Source organism: Phocoena sinus, chromosome 17 (assembly GCF_008692025.1).
Source record: "Phocoena sinus isolate mPhoSin1 chromosome 17, mPhoSin1.pri, whole genome shotgun sequence".
In the NCBI taxonomy this organism is placed as follows: Eukaryota; Metazoa; Chordata; class Mammalia; order Artiodactyla; family Phocoenidae; genus Phocoena; species Phocoena sinus.
Genome location: NC_045779.1, coordinates 22,333,565 through 22,351,625, shown reverse-complemented (window position 1 = coordinate 22,351,625; position 18,061 = coordinate 22,333,565). Strand labels below are relative to the sequence as shown.

Genomic DNA, 18,061 nt, shown 5'->3' with positions numbered 1-18,061 from the left:
ATACTCCCTTTGAATGTTCTTTTAGTCACGGTCTACAGCTGGTAAATTTTCTCAATATTTTTTGTCTGAAAACAGCTTTATTTCATTTTCATTCTTAGACTGACAGTATAGTTCAGTGGTTCACAAAGTGATTTCCTAATCTGGCAGCATCAGCATCAAGTGAGAATTTACTATAAATGCAAACCTGTGCCCCACTCCAGACCCACTGACTCTGAAATCCTCAGGTGGGGACAACGAGCTGTGTTGAAATTAGTGCTCCAGGGGATTCTGATGCACATTAAAGCTCGAGAACCACTGGTTCAGCTGGTGAACAATCAAAGGTCCACAGTTATTTTCCGTCGGCACCCTGAACGTGTGGATCGATTCCATTGTCTATTGGCTCCAAGTGTTGCAAGCGAGCTCTGTACTAGCTAGGTGATCCTCACGTTGTCTAAGTAACGTCTTTCTGCTGTGGCTGCTTTTAAGACCTTCTCATGGTCTGTCTCCCCAAGTTTCATTACAATTCATCTACATGTTGTTTTCATTTTATTTGTCCTGCTTGGGATTGCTGTTGTTTGATTATGAGAACTCATGCTTTTCATTAATCCTGGATTATTTTCAGGTATAAATTATTCAAATGTTGCCTCTCACTCACTCTAGTTTCTTTCGACCTCTGACTCAACAAATCTTAGACCTTATTTTACCACCTATGATTTTTAATCTCTCTCACGCTTTCCTTCTCTCTTAGGACTACACTCTAGATAATGTCTTCGAATCTTTCCTCTAGTTCACTCCTCTCTTCTTCAGCCGAGTCTAATCTACAATTTAAACACCATCTTTTGAGGTTTTTCTTCCCTTATATTGAGTTGTTTGGTTCTTTTGTAAAGATGCTCTAATCTTTTTTTGATAGTATATTATCACTGTTAATGACTTCAATTCCCTGTCTTATTTCCTTATATACTTCAAACTGACTTATTTTACAAGTCATAATTATGATGATTTTGGTATCATAAGTCATGGGCACATGTGTTTGTTTTTTTTTTTGCCTTCATGACTGATTCCTTGTTTCCTTGTACAGTGTGAAATTTCCATGTGTGTTCTGTAATTCAGAATTGCAAGCTCATGTTTATTTACCTGTGAGAATCAGGAGGCCTGGGTTAACAGCATTTCACACCAGAGATGATTCTTTTTGCTTTTGCTTTTACAAGCTCCAAGGAAGCTCTTAAACCAAGAGTATCTAAGCTATTTTTTCAGTTAAGAATTTCTTAGAATATGCAGATGTTGTGCTTTCAAACCTTAAACTCATGGGAAGGTGCGCCTAGAGTTATGAATTATTGGTGGGAATTCTCACATCCCTCTGAGCCATGGCTGAGACAGACAAGTTTCCTTGGAGTCTCTTATTCCTGGGTGGTAAAAAAATTTTTTTTCCCTAGTCCATCCTTTCACTGAGAGATAACCCTTTGAATACTGTGAGAGAAAGGTTAACACACTCTTTCTCCTTTTCTGTGTACATATTTGACCTTGGGATAACTTCCTAGCTCTGTTTAATGAAAACCCAATATAGGTGAAATGCCAGCTGTGTTTCTAGGCAACGGTGTTTATAAGCAGGCCACTGAAACTGGATATCTCCCTCAGGATAACCTGGAAGCTATGCCTATGAAACTGTTATATGAGATACTGGTCCCCTTTGGGGACAAAGGATTTCTCATTAAACTGTCCCTACACCCACCCACCTATGAGAACTTATTCTCTCACACCTAAGCTGTCATCTAGACAGCCAAGGAAGACGAGCTCCAGGACCACTGCAAGGGGTCCCATGAAAGAGAAACACCTGACACTGCCCTGTTATTATCCTATATTTCTGTAAACAATTCCAGTGACAAATGTAATATACTGTCATATAAGTATCTCTGGCTGAGTCTAAGAAGACTCCTTACTGAATCTTTCAAGAGTCTTGGCTTAGAGCAAGAGGCATGGTGGGAAGGGTAACGAAAAGTTGTTTTTAACACTCCATTTTGTACAAGTCCAAGAAGTCAACTCCTCTCTCCCACAATGACCTTAAAACCCAAGTCTCTACATAGTGAAGATCACTGAAAACCTCAAATGTAGCTGCAGTGTGACAGTTAATTTACAATTTGACCTCTAGCTTCCTTTATATTTTCGTCTGTAGAAGTTCCCGTTACTTTTCTGAGAGCTAAGCTATACATTCAGAAAGATATTTTTTCTTTTTTATCCAGCATTTCTAGGTGTTTTGGGTGGGAGGGGTTGTCCTGGAAATGTAGTCTATCACACTGCTAGAAAAGTAAATCTCTGAGAATTCTCTATCTGTTATGGTTATAATTATTTCTGTCTGGGATGGGGGCAGAGTATAAATCAAGTGAGTAAGGCTCAAGCCTTCCTATCACATATAAAGCTCTAAAAAGTAAAAAAAAAGAATAAACCAAACATTTTTTAATGTGAATTTTACTCATGCCTGTTGACACTTCTTTTGTCCACCTCTTTGGAAAGATAAAATGATCTTTTTATTCAATCATATGTATTTATTAAGTTTTCCATTTTATAAGAATGTTAATCTTATACTCAGCATTGATTCAAAACACATGGTTCCACACATATACAACAACATAGTACAACCACACTCCAGGACTCTAAGAAACATAAGTTAACTTCTTTGATATTTAACATGTATTAAAACCTCAGGTGAGACAAACAATATTTATTACAGAATCTAGCTGAAAAGACAGCAATTCACCAATCCCTCTACGGTCCTCATCTTATGCATAGGCATCACTCTTAAAACTTTCCAAATGACAGATGCCCAGATCCCACTCTCCAAATTAAAGAAACCAAAATCTCAGGGAGGGACCCTGACGTGTTCATTTTCAGAAAGCTCCACAGATGCTTCTTTTTAATGGGCAACCAGAATGGAGAGCTAGCATCTTAGATACTTGAAAATCTATCCCCGGATTAAATCTGAATAATGACTATGTACATGTTACATACTTACAACAAAAGCAGACAATATATACAGTTACACATAACACACCCACATCACAACTGGTTTTGGTGAATCATAGGATGTCACATTATAGGCCTGCATTGAGGGCATTTTAAAAAAAACACCCTATGAAATCCACTGCCATATTTAGTATGGATTCAGTAGGGATGTTAATTAAGAAGTTAACAATTAAGTTATCCAGTGTCTCCTTATGAGAAATCAAAGGAGAATTTTTGAAGCCTCAGAACTAGTTGTACTTTCACAGAGAAAGTGATTTATTTTTCTGTTTTAGACATCATGAATCATGTAACTACTCCTATCCTCTCCTGTACTTTGGCTCCTAAAACAAAGTTCAAACTCCACTTTGTGGCCCAGGGCTAGTCCATCTCCAGGGTCTCGTGACACACATTTTGTGGACTAACCCCATTCCTTTTTCCATTTCTCATCTTTCCTTTTCCTATTCTTCCTTCATTTAAAAAAAAATGCTGTATCTCACTATACATCATGGCCTTCTGTACCTTTCCTTAAAACTTTCTGGAATAAATTGGGACACATATAAAAAAATAAATATAACTTAAATGATTTCATTATATGCTTAAAAACAGAGTGAATGTTGAAGCTGTACAAATACTGTGACAGATCAGAAAGGGAAGTACATAGATAATCACAATCTCAGCAGGGGAATTTAAATGTATTAAAACGCTGCTGAAAATTATAATAGCAGTGGTGTAAAGGGTCAATTCAATTTCTAGAGGTAAAAATAAGCATGTTGCAGTTAAAATTAAGACATAAAAAACAAATGCGTCCACTGTAAATGAACAAACATCCTTGAGTATTTACCATAAAGATTATAAGGTATAAGCAAACATTATTTATGCGCAAACTATTTCTTTAGTGTATAACATAAAAGCCAAATTAAATCATATAGCAAAGGAAAAATTAGATTTTCTATAAATAGCCTGATAGAAATTTTTGTATATGGTCCTTGAAAAGCAGCATATACTCATTTTTATTTTAGTTATTAGAATATCAGCGCTAAACATACCTGGCCATGTAGCTCTCAGTATATGTTTTTCTTTTGCTTGCAAGCATACTTGAGGCAGGATTTCTAGCCAAACTAGGTGGTGTGGAATTTCGAGGTTTGATGTTAGCTCTAGAAGAGAGAAAGAGATGGCATAATGAAAAACCTACTGAATAGTAAGCATTTCTTTCTCGAATTGCTTATTTACATGATTAGAAAAATAATTAGGTACATATATACAATGGAATATTACTCAACCATAAAAAGGAATGTAATTGGGTCATGTGAAGGATGTGGATGGGCCTAGAGTCTGTCATACAGAGTGAAGTAAGCCAGAAAGAGAAATACTGTACATTAACACATACATGTAGAATCCAGAAAAATGGTACAGATGAACTTATACGTAGGGCAGGAATGGAGACGCAGACATAGAGAATGGACATGTGGACACAGGGGGCAGGGGAGGGTGGGACGAACTGGGAGATTAGGTTTGACATAAATATACTACCATGTGTAAAACAGAGAGCTAGTGGGAACCTGCTGCACAGGGAGTTCAGCTTGGTGCTCTGTGATGACCTAGATGGGGGAGGCTGGAGGGGGTGGTAGGAGGGAGGTCCAAGAGGGAGGGGATATAGGTATACATATAGCTGATTCACTTCATTGTACAGCAGAAACTAACACAACATTGTAAAGCAATTATACTCCAATATAAAATAATAATAATTAGAAGCTGTAGAGAGGTAAATTCAAAAGATTAAAATCCAAATGATTATTTCAAAACTGAAATCCTTAATACTAAGGATAAACCAAAGCATTCTGCATTTACTAACATTATCTTGATGGTACATAAAATCATTTGACATATGTATATATTCTTTAGATGAAATTTATAAGTTAATCATTCTAAAAGGTTTCAAATTTTTAAAAGTTGAAATCTACAGTTCCCTCAAAATAGAGATGTGTTTCGTTAAGCGCCTATGAATAACTGTTAAATAATAATGTTAAAAGCGTATGAGGTGTGGTTAAAAAAATCAGCTAACCATTTTAAAAGGATAATATTCTATTTATTAAAGTCTGTTGTTGGAAAGAGCAACTAAAATAAGTGGGTTAATATAAAGATTTAATTTCACCAACTATACAGCCTGGGCTACCTGTTACCAGTAAAGAAGAAGTTGTGGTTGGATCATAACTGAATTCCCTTTCTGAAACTGTCAGAATCAAAGAAAGCTTGTAAACTATATGAGGTAATAATGGTAAAAGTATAAGCTTTGGAATTCAGATGAATCTGGATTCAAATTCCAACTGTTTCTGAACAACTCTCTGGTAGTGGCAACCTCTCTGAGTCCAAGTTCCCTCATTTATAAAATATGACCATCATCGCTTATCTTACAGAAAGTTAGATATATAAATTGTAATTTTTATAAACATTTAGCATAGTTGATGGTGGTAATACTACTGTTACTACTATGGCTATTGCCACTACAAATTAACATTTATATAACAGTGCTTACTACGTTTGGTATAGCTACTTTTCTAATTGCCTTCATATAAAACTCACTTAATCTTCAAAATAATCCTATGAGTCGGAAGGATTAATAATTCCATTTTACAAAGGAGGCAACTGAGGCAAAGAGTAATTTACCCAAGGTGACAGACACAGTCAGTATGTTGCAGAACCAGGGGTAAGATGTTCAATACAGTGTTAATTCCCTCCCACTCTTTAGAAATTTAGTCAAATCTTTTCATTTCAGAGATAAGCAATGTTGTGTTATATGATCAAGTAGGATACTTTAAAAAATGCCTTTATATTGGAAGTTCTCAAACTGGCTGAAATTCTTCCTTTTCTACTTATACAGCAAAGTTGGAGAGAGCCTCCCAAAATTTTAAAGGGCTATCTCCAAAATACATGCAGGAAATAACAACATCTACTATTTTTCAAATGCCCATTACATGCCAAATATGATAGCAGGTACTATACATACTTTGCTTCTTTAATCTTCACAAAAATCTCAGAAGATATTATTCCCATTTTAAAGTTGAAGAAACTCATATTCAGAGATTAAGTGAAGTGCAAAGCTATTACACGGCCAGAGTGTTTGAACTTGAATTTAGGTGGGTCTTATTACAAATCTTATATTCAATATGCAAGCCCATCCATGAGGTGTATTCTACTCTACTTTTATACAGCCTCTCTAGGGATGTTGTAGAACTATCACATGCCTTTTTAGGAACTCAATCTCTGAAAATTCATTGCCAAAGGATGGCAATTCCTCCAAGTAATAAGAGTTATAAGAGAATCAGGAAGGACACATTTCTTTTTTGGGGGGGCTCTAGAATAAAGTCTTGTTAGAAATCCTATCACCTTCATATAATATGTATATGAGATATATAGATAATGCAAACAAACCCATGCATACACACACAACTTCATTATCAATAGTTATTCAAATAATTAGAAAATTTTAAAAATTAAAGAAAAATATAAGGTTATCAACTACAGCTGCCATTATTCAATGCCAATCGTGTACTTTTAGTAACACCTATGAAGTAGAATCGGAATGTTGAAAACCATTCTTAAGAGACTGGAGAACTAGAACCATTTTGAGCAGTACTTAAAACACATTGCCCCAGTCTCACATGGTCAACACATTTTTCTTCCTGGCCAGAGTGTGAAAAGTGCTACCCATATTATGTATCTATAGTCTGCCTGCTGCCTGCTGTAGTTCAAGCAATAACAAAGAAGGTTTAATTTTGGAACTGCATTTAATCTACCTCACTGCTAATCACTGTCTCTTTGAGATCTGCTTCAGAGGGTACAGAGAGCTGGAGTACAAAGAAAAAGGCTCAGGGCACAAATTTTTCCTTCTAGGATTTATCACTAACTACTTAAAAATAACACATGACGGCCGCTAATGCATCAAAGACTTTTCCCATCTTTATTTTATTGTATATCTAGTTAAATTTATTATAATCTAGTGTTAAGAGAATGTTGTAGCGGGCCTTGGTTTAAAATTTAACTAAGCAAACTCTATTTAACAACATATTTTTCAATGTTAATAAGTTTAACTTATGAGACCCTAAGTTCATCATTTTAAGTTGAGAGGGCTAGACTTGGTTTGGGGGCCCAAATTAGTAAACCTTGAAGGCCTGTGCAGGAGAGCTCCAAGACTGCCACTGCCACTCTTGCCTCACTCAGTCTGCTAGGCCAGTACACAGAGGGGAGTATGCTTGGCAGTGTCATAACCATTTCCCTGTTTTATGTGGAATTTGTAACCATCTAACAAAAAGACTGAGGATCCTGGATTGAATGTTTTCTTTCTTTTTTCTCCAGCTTTTTTATAATAATTTATCATCTGCTTAACTAAAAGATAATCTAACAGTGCTATATATGATGTAATATTCCCCGTATTCTTCTTTAAAAAATGTTACTCCTAAAAAAGAGCTTCATAAAAATAACAATTATTGAAGGTGACTCCTATTTCAACCCTCTAAAAATTAAAATTTAATGGAATAAAATGAAAGCTCTAAAAACAGATTTAGGACAATAGAAATGTTCATCAAAAATCAAAGTGTGATAAATCCTAGAAGAGTATTTAGTACTTCTTGGCTTAAAAATGATTAAAATAAAAAAATTTAAGTATAGGAATGTACAAATTTACAGTATTCCATTATATAAAGCCTTTAAGGAAACATCTGAAAAAGATTAATCAAACTGAGTTACAAATACTTACTTGTAAATGGGTAATAACTCATGTCTTTTGATGGCACTGTCTGATTTTGTATCACTGTCATGCAACCTTTGCACATGTCTTCCAGTTCGAAGTGGAGGGCCTAACTTGTCCATCTTACTATTAAAATATATAAAGGTGTACCCATAAGGAGAATGCTACTGTTTGTTTCTTTATATTAAAAAAAAAAATTTTTAAGACATTATTCTGGTTCATCAGTAATCCAACCCCCAAGCTCTTAATTATCTGCCAGGGTAAGGACTAACGTCAAAAAAGAATCCTCAGATAGTTCATACAATGTCCATTATTAGATATGAATATTCTGACCATGCAGGCCACCCTGCCAGTTTTGATAAATATCCTAACAAATCCCACACTTATACACAGCAGGGCAATGGAATCAATAAAAAAAACTTTAGAAGGATTTGTTTCAAAGAAAATTCGTGAAGCCAGAGATGAACTGAAAGTTGTTAGTCTGGTAAATAAAGACAGATTTGACGTTTGTTCTTGTGGAGCTCACAAATAATATAATTTTCCCCTTCCTTGAATCATAGAACCTTTCTCTGTTTTCTTCTTTATTATTTTATTTTATGATTTCCACTACCTTTAAAAATTCCAAATATAAAATAATGAATCAAATAATGTATTTTTATCTTTATCCCTATCTGACTTTCTAACAAAGAATGACTATTTCTAAAATTTATCCAGAGAAATGTAAAACATGATCCTATGAAAATGGGGATGGCAATTCTAAAAATCACATGTAAAAATGTTAAGTGGCCATGCCATCTGAAGCTTACTAATTTTTTTTTTAACCAGAAGTATAAAGGATTTCCAGCTAGTGAATAACAGAAAAACTACAGGTTTGCAAAGAACTCATTGTTTTACAACAACCAAATTATATTATCACCAACCAATATCCATTCATAGTAGGGAGCAGGGAAAATTAAATTAGGAAACTAGAACTGTCTTAAATGACTACTGAATGACACATCACTGCTTGATAACTTAAAAAGTATCGGGCTTCCCTGGTGGCGCAGTGGTTGAGAGTCCGCCTGCCAATGCAGGGCACATGGGTTCGTGTCCCGGTCCAGGAAGATCCCTCATGCCACGGAGTGGCTAGGCCTGTGAGCCATGGCCGCTGGGCCTGCACGTCTGGAGCCTGTGCTCCGCAACGGGAGAGGCCACAACAGTGAGAGGCCCGTGTACCGCAAAAAAAAAAAAAAAAAAAAAAAAGTATAGTTTTTTTAAAGGGATTTTTTTTTTAAACTCATTTAAACCCTGAGCACCTACTATGTATCAGGCACTGTGCTAAATTCTGGGGATATTGTGGCAAATAAGACAGACCTGATGCTTTGTTCTTACTAAGGAGTTTAGTGTCTAAAAAGAATTTGTTCATTCCTCTAGATAATAAGGGTCTCTAAGGAAGGACACATTTTATCCACTTTCTGTTCCTTCAGTATCCTATACATAGAAGGCATTTTGATGTAAAAGGTGATATTAATATTTTGCTGGTGGTGATACTTAAATTAGGTGTTTACATCATACTCCCAAAAACATTTTAAAGGATTTTTTAGATGCCTCCATTAAATATATGTATATATATCAAATTTCCTGAAATTTCCAAGACATTAGTCTCAGAACATTAATTCTGAGACTCATGTCTCAGAATATTAATTTTATGGGCTTTATTTGTGAGAGATTACTGGAAAATTCACCTATTTCGAATTTTAATTAAGAAATCAGATTTCTCTTTAAATTACTTAATAACAATCAAAACATTATTGTTCCAAACAGTGTTTATCTCACAAAAGGCATCTGTGGATTTGGAAAAAGAAATAAAAGATCTTACTTTCTACCTCAGAAAAAAGTTATTGCAATTAAAATTTAAAAATTTAGAAACATTTTAAAAATGGATTCCTCTAACATGATAAGAGCTATTAAAATCTTATGTACGATAAAACAAAGGAGATGAGTAAAATCTAATAAAAATCTAAAGGTAATTATCTAGTGGGAATATTACATATTTTCCATATATGCAAAAACTGCTAGTATTTTTCAGATTTTAAAAACATAATTAAAAGGCAGTTCCAATGATGATTTTACCGTACCACATACCTGTGTTATGAAATTCAACTCAATTGATATATCTACCTATGTATATGTATGTGTGTGTTCAAATGTTACTTAGGCTAAATGTTAGCATATGTTGTATTAAGCTCAAATCACTTGAACTTATGTTCCAGTAAAATCTGCTACTGTTATGTTATTATCAAGGTCTAACCGTACAAAAATAAAATTTAAAAATTTCATAATGTAATCAAGATTATATAATACATAAATCTATACATAATGTACTTTCTATAATTTTTAATAAATATAATTTTATATAAATGAATTTATATATTTAAGTGTTTTTACATATAAATTTTGCTTACATATATATTTTAAATACCGTGAAATAATAGTCAATGTTGGGGTAATTAAATACATTTTAAAATTATCCTGGGACCTAATTAAACTTAAAGGCTTTTGCACAGCAAAAGAAACCATTAACAAAACAAAAAGACAACCAACTGAATGGCAGAAAATATTTGCAAGTAATATGACCCTTAAGGGGTTAATATCCAAAATATAAACAGCTCATACAACTCAACATTAAAAAAAACAAACAAAAGACCTGAATAGACATTTTTCCAAAGACACCTACAGATGGCCAACAGGCACATGAAAAGATGCTCATCATTGTTAATCATCAGAGAAATGCAAATCAAAACCACAATGAGCTATCAAAACTTACACCTGTCAGAAAGGCTACCATCAAAACGACCGCAAACAACAAACATTGGTGAAGATGTGGAGAAAAGGGAGCCCTTGTACACTATTGGTGAAAATGTCAACTGGTGCAGCTATTGTGGAAAACGGTAAGGAGGTTTCTCAAAAAACTAAAAATAGAACTACCATATGGCCCAGTAATTCCACTCCTGGGTACAGATCCAAAAAAACACTACTTCAAAAGGATACATGCACCCAATGTTCATAGTGCCATTACTTACAATTGCCAAGATATGGAAGCAACCTAAGTGTCCATCAAGAGATGAATGGATAAAGAAGATGTGATATATACATATATATGCACATACACACACACACACACATATGTAATGAATACACACACACACACACACACACACACACACACACACCGGAATACTATACAGCCTTAAAAAGAAATGAAATTTTGCCATTTGCAACAATATGGATGGACTTGGAGGGTATTATTATGCTAAGTGAACATAAGTCAGAGAGAGAAAGACAAATACTGTATGGTATCACTTATATGTGGAATCTAAAAAATAAAATAAAATAGTGAATATAACATAAAAGAAACAGACTCACAGATATAGAGAACAAGCTAGTGGTTACCAGTGCGGAGACGGAAGGAGGGAGGGAGAGTTTGGGGCAAGAGACTAAGAGGTTCCAACTACCATGTATAAAATAAACTGGCTACAAGGATATACTGAACAACACAAGGAATATAGCCAATATTTTATAAGAACTATAAATGGATTATAACCTTAAAAACTGTGAATCACTATGTTGTACACCTGAAACATATAATATTGTACATCAACTATACTTCAATAAAAAATTTAAAAGGTAAAATTATCAGTTTATGAAAGACCTTTCAAATACTTAAATGGTTCCCTAAACTGACTCGGATCCAGACCATTTACCATCTTCATATTTATTTTAGTGAACAAGAACACTTCTTTGCTCATGTCTCCTTTTCTATTAAACCCCTTCTTTTCTGTCCCTATACCTTCAGTAGCACTAAAGATAAGTCAAAGCAGGAACAAGATAAAGGGATATTTGAAAAGAACTGAAATCTTTGCAAAAGTAGTGACATATTTTCAAAAGCAATTTAAAGTTTTAAACCCAACTGATTGCTCTTTGGTCAAAGTTCCTTCCTTTTCTATGTCTTTCTTGGTCTTGCACACCATCAGTAACTGACTTAAGGAAGTGAATAAAACAAGTAAAGGAACCAGGAGTTCTCTATTACATGTTTGGCCTGCCCTCAGGGGCCTTAGATGTTTCAAGTTATGAAAAAAAATCACCTTTGTTGATTTTAATATTGAACTTATACATCTATCTACATCGGGGGTTACTGTGTTAATAAATTTTGAAAAAGTACAATGAGAAATCTACTTTATAATGTATTTTTACATTATTTACAAAGTTTGAGAAATTTCAATTTGATAGTAATAATTATGGACTATCAATATCAATGTTTTTAGAGTGCCTCTATGCTATTTTTCTTTTAAAGGGTCCAACTCAGTAATGACAGTGATACACCCAAGGTCTGAAAGAAATTAAGGCAGGAATAAACAAATCCATTCAGCAGTAAAAGAAGTCTTTCTACTGCTAAGGGAAAAAAAAGGAAGGTATTTTGAAGCCAAGCAAGCACACCTACATAGGGTAAATTTGGTGCAGAATAAGCAATTCTACACATAACATAGAATCCCATACGAAATTCAAGGATATGTCCTGAAATTGGCACCTAGATTTGGTCAGAATCAACATGAAAGTATTTTTAATCCCTTATTGTTCTTTCAATTCAACCACAGAAATGTGTTTGAATGGATTAATAAAAGTTTTTTTTTAAAAAAAACCCTTTGGTTCACGGGAACACTAATCTTTGGCCTAACTTCCTAGATATTCCACATGACTTAAAAACAGTTCCATCCTTGGGAATAAATGAAGAATCCTTAAAACCCATACCTTCAAATTATAAATATCTAATTCCTATGATAACTCACTCATTCAGAAAAAAAGGGAGTGGCAAACTTTTCCTGTAAAAAGCCAGACAGTAAATATTTTAGGCTCTGTGAGCCACACCATCTCTGTCACACTCAACTTTGTCACTGTAGCACGAATGCAGCCACAGACAATATATAAACAATTAGTTGTGGCAATGTTCCAATAAAAACAATTGTTGGGGGCTTCCCTGGTGGAGTAGTGGTTGAGAGTCCGCCTGCCGATGCAGGGGAGACGGTTCGTGCCCCGGTCCGGGAAGATCCCACATGCCGCGGAGCCGCTAGGCCCGTGAGCCATGGCCGCTGAGCCTGCACGTCTGGAGCCTTTGCTCCGCAACGGGAGAGGCCACAACAGTGAGAGGCCCGCGTACCGCAAAAAAATAAAAATAAAAAACAAGTACAAAAAGATCACCTGTTCTAAAATATCAAAATTCCATACCTGAAAGCATGCCAGTATTTTAAGATTTTGAAAATCTAAATGAAAGGCAGATTTCAATGATGATCTTTAAAATTTTACTATAAAGAGTTATGATAAATATCACTAGATTATCCTGTATTCCTAGACAAAAACACAACTTTTTGTCAAGCTAATACATTTCTATAGATGATAAACTCTTCAATTTGACCTAGACTTTTTAAAAGGACTATCTCTAGCTGCATGTAACTGCTATGATATCATTAGTATATCTAGAAAGGAACAATACTTTGGCAGGCTTTCCAAATACTCATAGCTGAATGAGCATTTTAAAAAATATTTGGCAACAGTATCAATCTATTTCTAATCTGAGACAAACTTTAACCTAGGGAAGGTCCTTGTTTATTGTTGATACCATTAGAATGAACCCTTAGAAAATAAGCCACTCAGTCCTATATGACTGTAACAAAGCAGAAGAGATAAAATTAAAAAAATAATGTCTGAAATAATTTGGGGAAAAAATTTATCAAGTGGTATTTTGTATCTTTGTAGACATCTATAGCTCTGATACTTTGAGGCACTCAAAGTTTTGAAAACTGTCATAAAATTAATGACAAATTAATTTTAATCCTAAACTCATCAATCCTATACAGATAATGTAGTATCTCAATTCCATGGCAAAGTGAGCTTCCCTAGTCCAACAGCCTAAATCATTGTTATCCACAAAAGAAGCCAAACTCTGAAATTCTAGGTTGTGGCATTTCTAGATCAATAATAAAAGACAGAGAAATTCAGAAAAATCTAAATAATGGTCCACATAAACCACACACATCAAAAGATTGGCTTATAAGAAAAGCCTGCTTCCACTCATACAAAAATATACTTAAAAACTAGACATTTGGGCTTCCCTCGTGGCGCAGTGGTTGAGAGTCCGCCTGCCGATGCAGGGGACACGGGTTCGTGCCCTGGTCTGGGAAGATCCCACATGCCGCGGAGCCGCTAGGCCCGTGAGCCATGGCCGCTGAGCCTGTGTTCCGCAACGGGAGAGGCCACAACAGTGAGAGGCCCGCGTACCACAAAAAACAAACAAACAAAAAAACTAGACATTTATTTCTCACTTTTGTTAATATAAAGTATGAGAAACTAATTTCTTTTTTTTTTATTAAAAAGTGCTCATTACATGCATTCTGTTTCTCTAGTTTTACCACATCTATTACATTATATCTCAAAGTAAACTCCTATTTTTCAGAGTAACTGAACAGAAGTAAATATCTGAAATTTGATACTTTAGCTATTGAAAATTATCAGCTGAAGTATTCATTTAAGCTAGTAATTAACCATTAACAAAACACAATTCTCAAGGCATGACTATGTAAAATCTGATACAATTCAAGCATGGCAATATTTATTTAAAAGCTCTGTGTTTCATCATACATCTAAAATCTCTAGGAGTAAAGAAAATCATCTTTTAGCTAAGAAAAAAATTTTCTATCAGGGGTATGTTTTGCTTAAATAAAAATTCTGTTTAAATCAGTCAACCCACAGGTTGTCTAGAATTATCAAACATGAGAATTTTTCCAAGTAAAAAGATAATTTTTTCTGTGGTATTACTCCAATATATGCTAAACATTACAGACTACTGATATGTATGATTAAAGCTGACCACAATAAAGATTATATATACCAGGCTCTAAATAATCAAGCCACTAAAACGACTCATTTTACTAATCTCAGAAGGGTGCTCAACTGCTTGAACATCACAGCTAGTCAGATGTCTTAATTCTATCTTTACTCAATCCTGAATTATCTGTGTCAATAAAAATGATTATTATCATATAAACCTCTAGTAATTTTCTTACCACTACCAGACCATGATTCTGTGATGGGTCAAAAAATTGACAAATGAGGAATTTACTGATTCACTATTTTTTTCATATATTCACCAAAAATTTGTGTGCCTATATGCCAAGCATTATACTATTTACATTTTGTAGTTATATCTGTAAGCAAAGCAGACACAGGGCTTTGCTATCACAGAGCTTATAATCTAGTAAGGGCAAGAGACAAATCATTACCTCAGTAATCTAAAAAACATAACCAGCTGTGCCACTAAATAGTCATGAAGGATTCTATTCAATATAGTAATACAGTAATGTTCCAGTTAATACAGTAATATATTGATCAGAAGCACACATCACCACTCTCCTTCCAGTAGTTGGAAACAACGTCTTTAACACATAAGGATCATATATAAAATTGGGATTTAAACGTTTGACAGTTTAATATAATATGGGACCACCAAAAACTTTAAATCTTTATAGCACTGTAGCAGTGCATAACTTATAAAATTCTTGTGCCTAAAGCCTTTGCTAGTTAGTAAAAAATTTTCTCCTAAAGATAAATAAACGTTGGTCAGATTTTCTTAGATCATCTGTCAAGGTGTAAGCAGTCACAGAAAGTTGTCAGAGCGAGACAGAGAAGAGATATGCACAAAGTTATATAGGTATTTAGGGGCAAAGTAGGATCTAGAAGCCTAGCTTTCTAATCCAAAGTCAGTAACCCTTTTCATCTTACCAGCCAGCTTCACATGTCCTCTTTTAAAAACAGTGTCAGTACAACTTAATAGTGTCAACTGATAAAACTACCAGTATGATAGGAAAGGTACTAAAAAACTACCAGCCTTTAATTCATAATCAACTAAATGAAACTACTGTTTGTAAAGTTAAAACATATTGCTATGTCTATACTTCAGTTAAATATCTAGTGGGCCAACTCAGCAGAGAAGCAAAACAACAAAAAAAATCGATGTTTTTTTTTAGCACTGGAAGATGAGAACTTTTTAACTTTTCAACCACCTGTTCTACTGATAACCTGTCTCTTTCTTAAGGATAGCCTATCTCTTCTTTTTGCAAGCACAGCAAAGAGGAAAGACATTTAACTAATCAGATCTCGTTCTTTTTCTACAATAATTACATTAAACTCTTTTTAAGGTCTTACACTTTCTATGTAGTCCAAATTAGGAAACAAAAGGAAGTTAGTCTCTATGGATAGATACCATCATATATATTCCCTACATAAAAACCAAAGAGAGAAACTAGATCTGAAAATAAGGTATGCTATGTTTCCTAAATCAACTTTATCAGTATGTGTAAAGATAAAGAATAAGGCCACATTCTAATAATCATATGGCAATGCCTTAATTTTCTAGTTTATCAAAATGGAAAGTGAGTTTCTACTGGAATAGAAAGACTTCTATTAAAAACTCTAGTGTTATCAACAAATTTTCCCAGATTAAAATAATTGTTGAAAGCTTAATTATGCTACTTTATTAAAAGCCATGTATATAAAACCATAGAAAGACAAAAAGTATTTTAAAATTATTAAATTTTTATAGCTTCTATCAAAGTATACATGGAGTTTGTATCCCACATACTTCTCCTATAATAGCAGGATCATCTTTTTAAAATTTATATATATTTTATGATTGTATAATATCCTTTTGTAGGTTTTCACAATTTACTATTCAAACAAAGCTAGACATTTAGGTGATTTTATTTTTTTTACTTTATAGTAAAAACATGAAAAGAGACCAATGTTTACTGCCAAAGAGACTCCAATTTGTATCCTGCTTCCAACTCTTAACAGCTGTGTAGCTTTGAGCGAATCACTCTGCTTCTCTGATCCTCTCATCCTATGGCAGTGGGTAGTTTTAATAAAAATAATGTAAAATGTCTAGCACAGTGCCTGATACGTGCTTAAAAAATAATGATTATAAAAATCTACCATATTTTAAGTGATTTCCTTAGACTAGATTCCCAGAAATAAATTTATTCAATCGAAGATATGAATGTTTTTAAGACTCCTAATAAATGCCAGCAGATTTTCTTCCTAACTGGTTATACTAATTTAGATTCTCAATAGCAGTGTGTCAGCTCCTGATGAGCAATATGTTAAAAGACAAACTTAGAAATTAAGATTAATGAAAAAGCCAATTACCTAAACAAAATAAAACCTTAGTTTCGTGTGTGTATATATATATGTATGTATCACTAATAAATTAAATTCAATGTAGACTTACCCTACATGAGGGACTGCTATCCCTTTATGGGAGGGAGACAAGGTCTGAAGTTTGCTTCCCAAAGAGCTGCTAACTGAAGACACTTTACCTGAAGGAACACCTTATAATAAAAAAGGTATTAGTTTTAACGACAGTCTGAAAAACAAAAATCACATAAAACAGAGCATCTGACAAGGAAAACGGTGCTTTAGTGGCAATAAATCTTTGTGGCAAAAGAACAAAATGAGTTATCAAATAAGAAAAAAAAAATTGAATAAAATTTCCAGGGAACAACATACACATCCTTCATTTATAATTTCTGTATTTCTTTCTTACAATTTATATACAAATAAAGATACACTTCAGTAATCAATATTTTCTTCAAATCATTAAATATTTGTCTATTAAGGATAACTGTCAAGTTCAGAGAGGAAAAGGTAGAAATGAGGGGAAAAATACTGTGGTCAAAGAATCAAGAAAAGAACTTGATTGACTATTCTCAAGAGATGATATATCACTACAACACGGAGGGTAGACATATAGCTAAAAAAAAAAAAAAAGGACTATAAAATATCTAATGTAGAAGCTACTGAAAGTTACTTTATTTTTAAACCAAAATAATTACTTATCCTCCACATCTCATCCTAATTATAAATCTATTTTGAATAATCCAGAACAGAATACTATATTCATTTCCTTTTGTACCAACACTGTTAAAAAAAAAAAAAAATCAAGTTATTTCATGGATCTCATTACCTACAACAGTTTTGCTAGTGCCACTTGGCTGTGGTAATCGTGAAGATCCTGATGAGGTGGCTCCAGGAGAATTGGACTTTTTAAGTGCTGGAGGCTTATACTAAAATAATGAAAATAAAATATTTGATCATCATCACTCTTTGATTATGGATTGTAAACCAGTATTTCAAAAGCATACATTACCTTAAATGAGCAATCTTTTTATTAGTTCCTGAATTATCCAAATGTAGAAAGTGTAGGTTAAAATATATCACCTCACAGAGAGGTTTCCCAAAATATGTTTCTTCTCA

At 33.9% G+C, this 18,061-nt stretch overlaps 1 protein-coding gene across 2 annotated transcripts in view; it reads right to left on the bottom strand.

Moving 5' to 3' along the window:
• Window positions 1-18,061, bottom strand: part of ZC2HC1A (zinc finger C2HC-type containing 1A) — a 62,420-nt gene that overhangs the window by 5,023 nt on the left and 39,336 nt on the right. The window contains exons 6-9 of one of the 2 annotated variants that reach the window (XM_032610396.1): window positions 17,772-17,871; window positions 17,037-17,136; window positions 7,730-7,846; window positions 4,023-4,130 (exon numbers count right to left, since the gene is read on the bottom strand). In XM_032610396.1, coding sequence (XP_032466287.1) covers window positions 4,023-4,130; window positions 7,730-7,846; window positions 17,037-17,136; window positions 17,772-17,871 — 425 coding nt within the window. The remainder of the gene's footprint in view (window positions 1-4,022; window positions 4,131-7,729; window positions 7,847-17,036; window positions 17,137-17,771; window positions 17,872-18,061) is intronic. The other variant, XM_032610398.1, reaches the window with a different exon arrangement.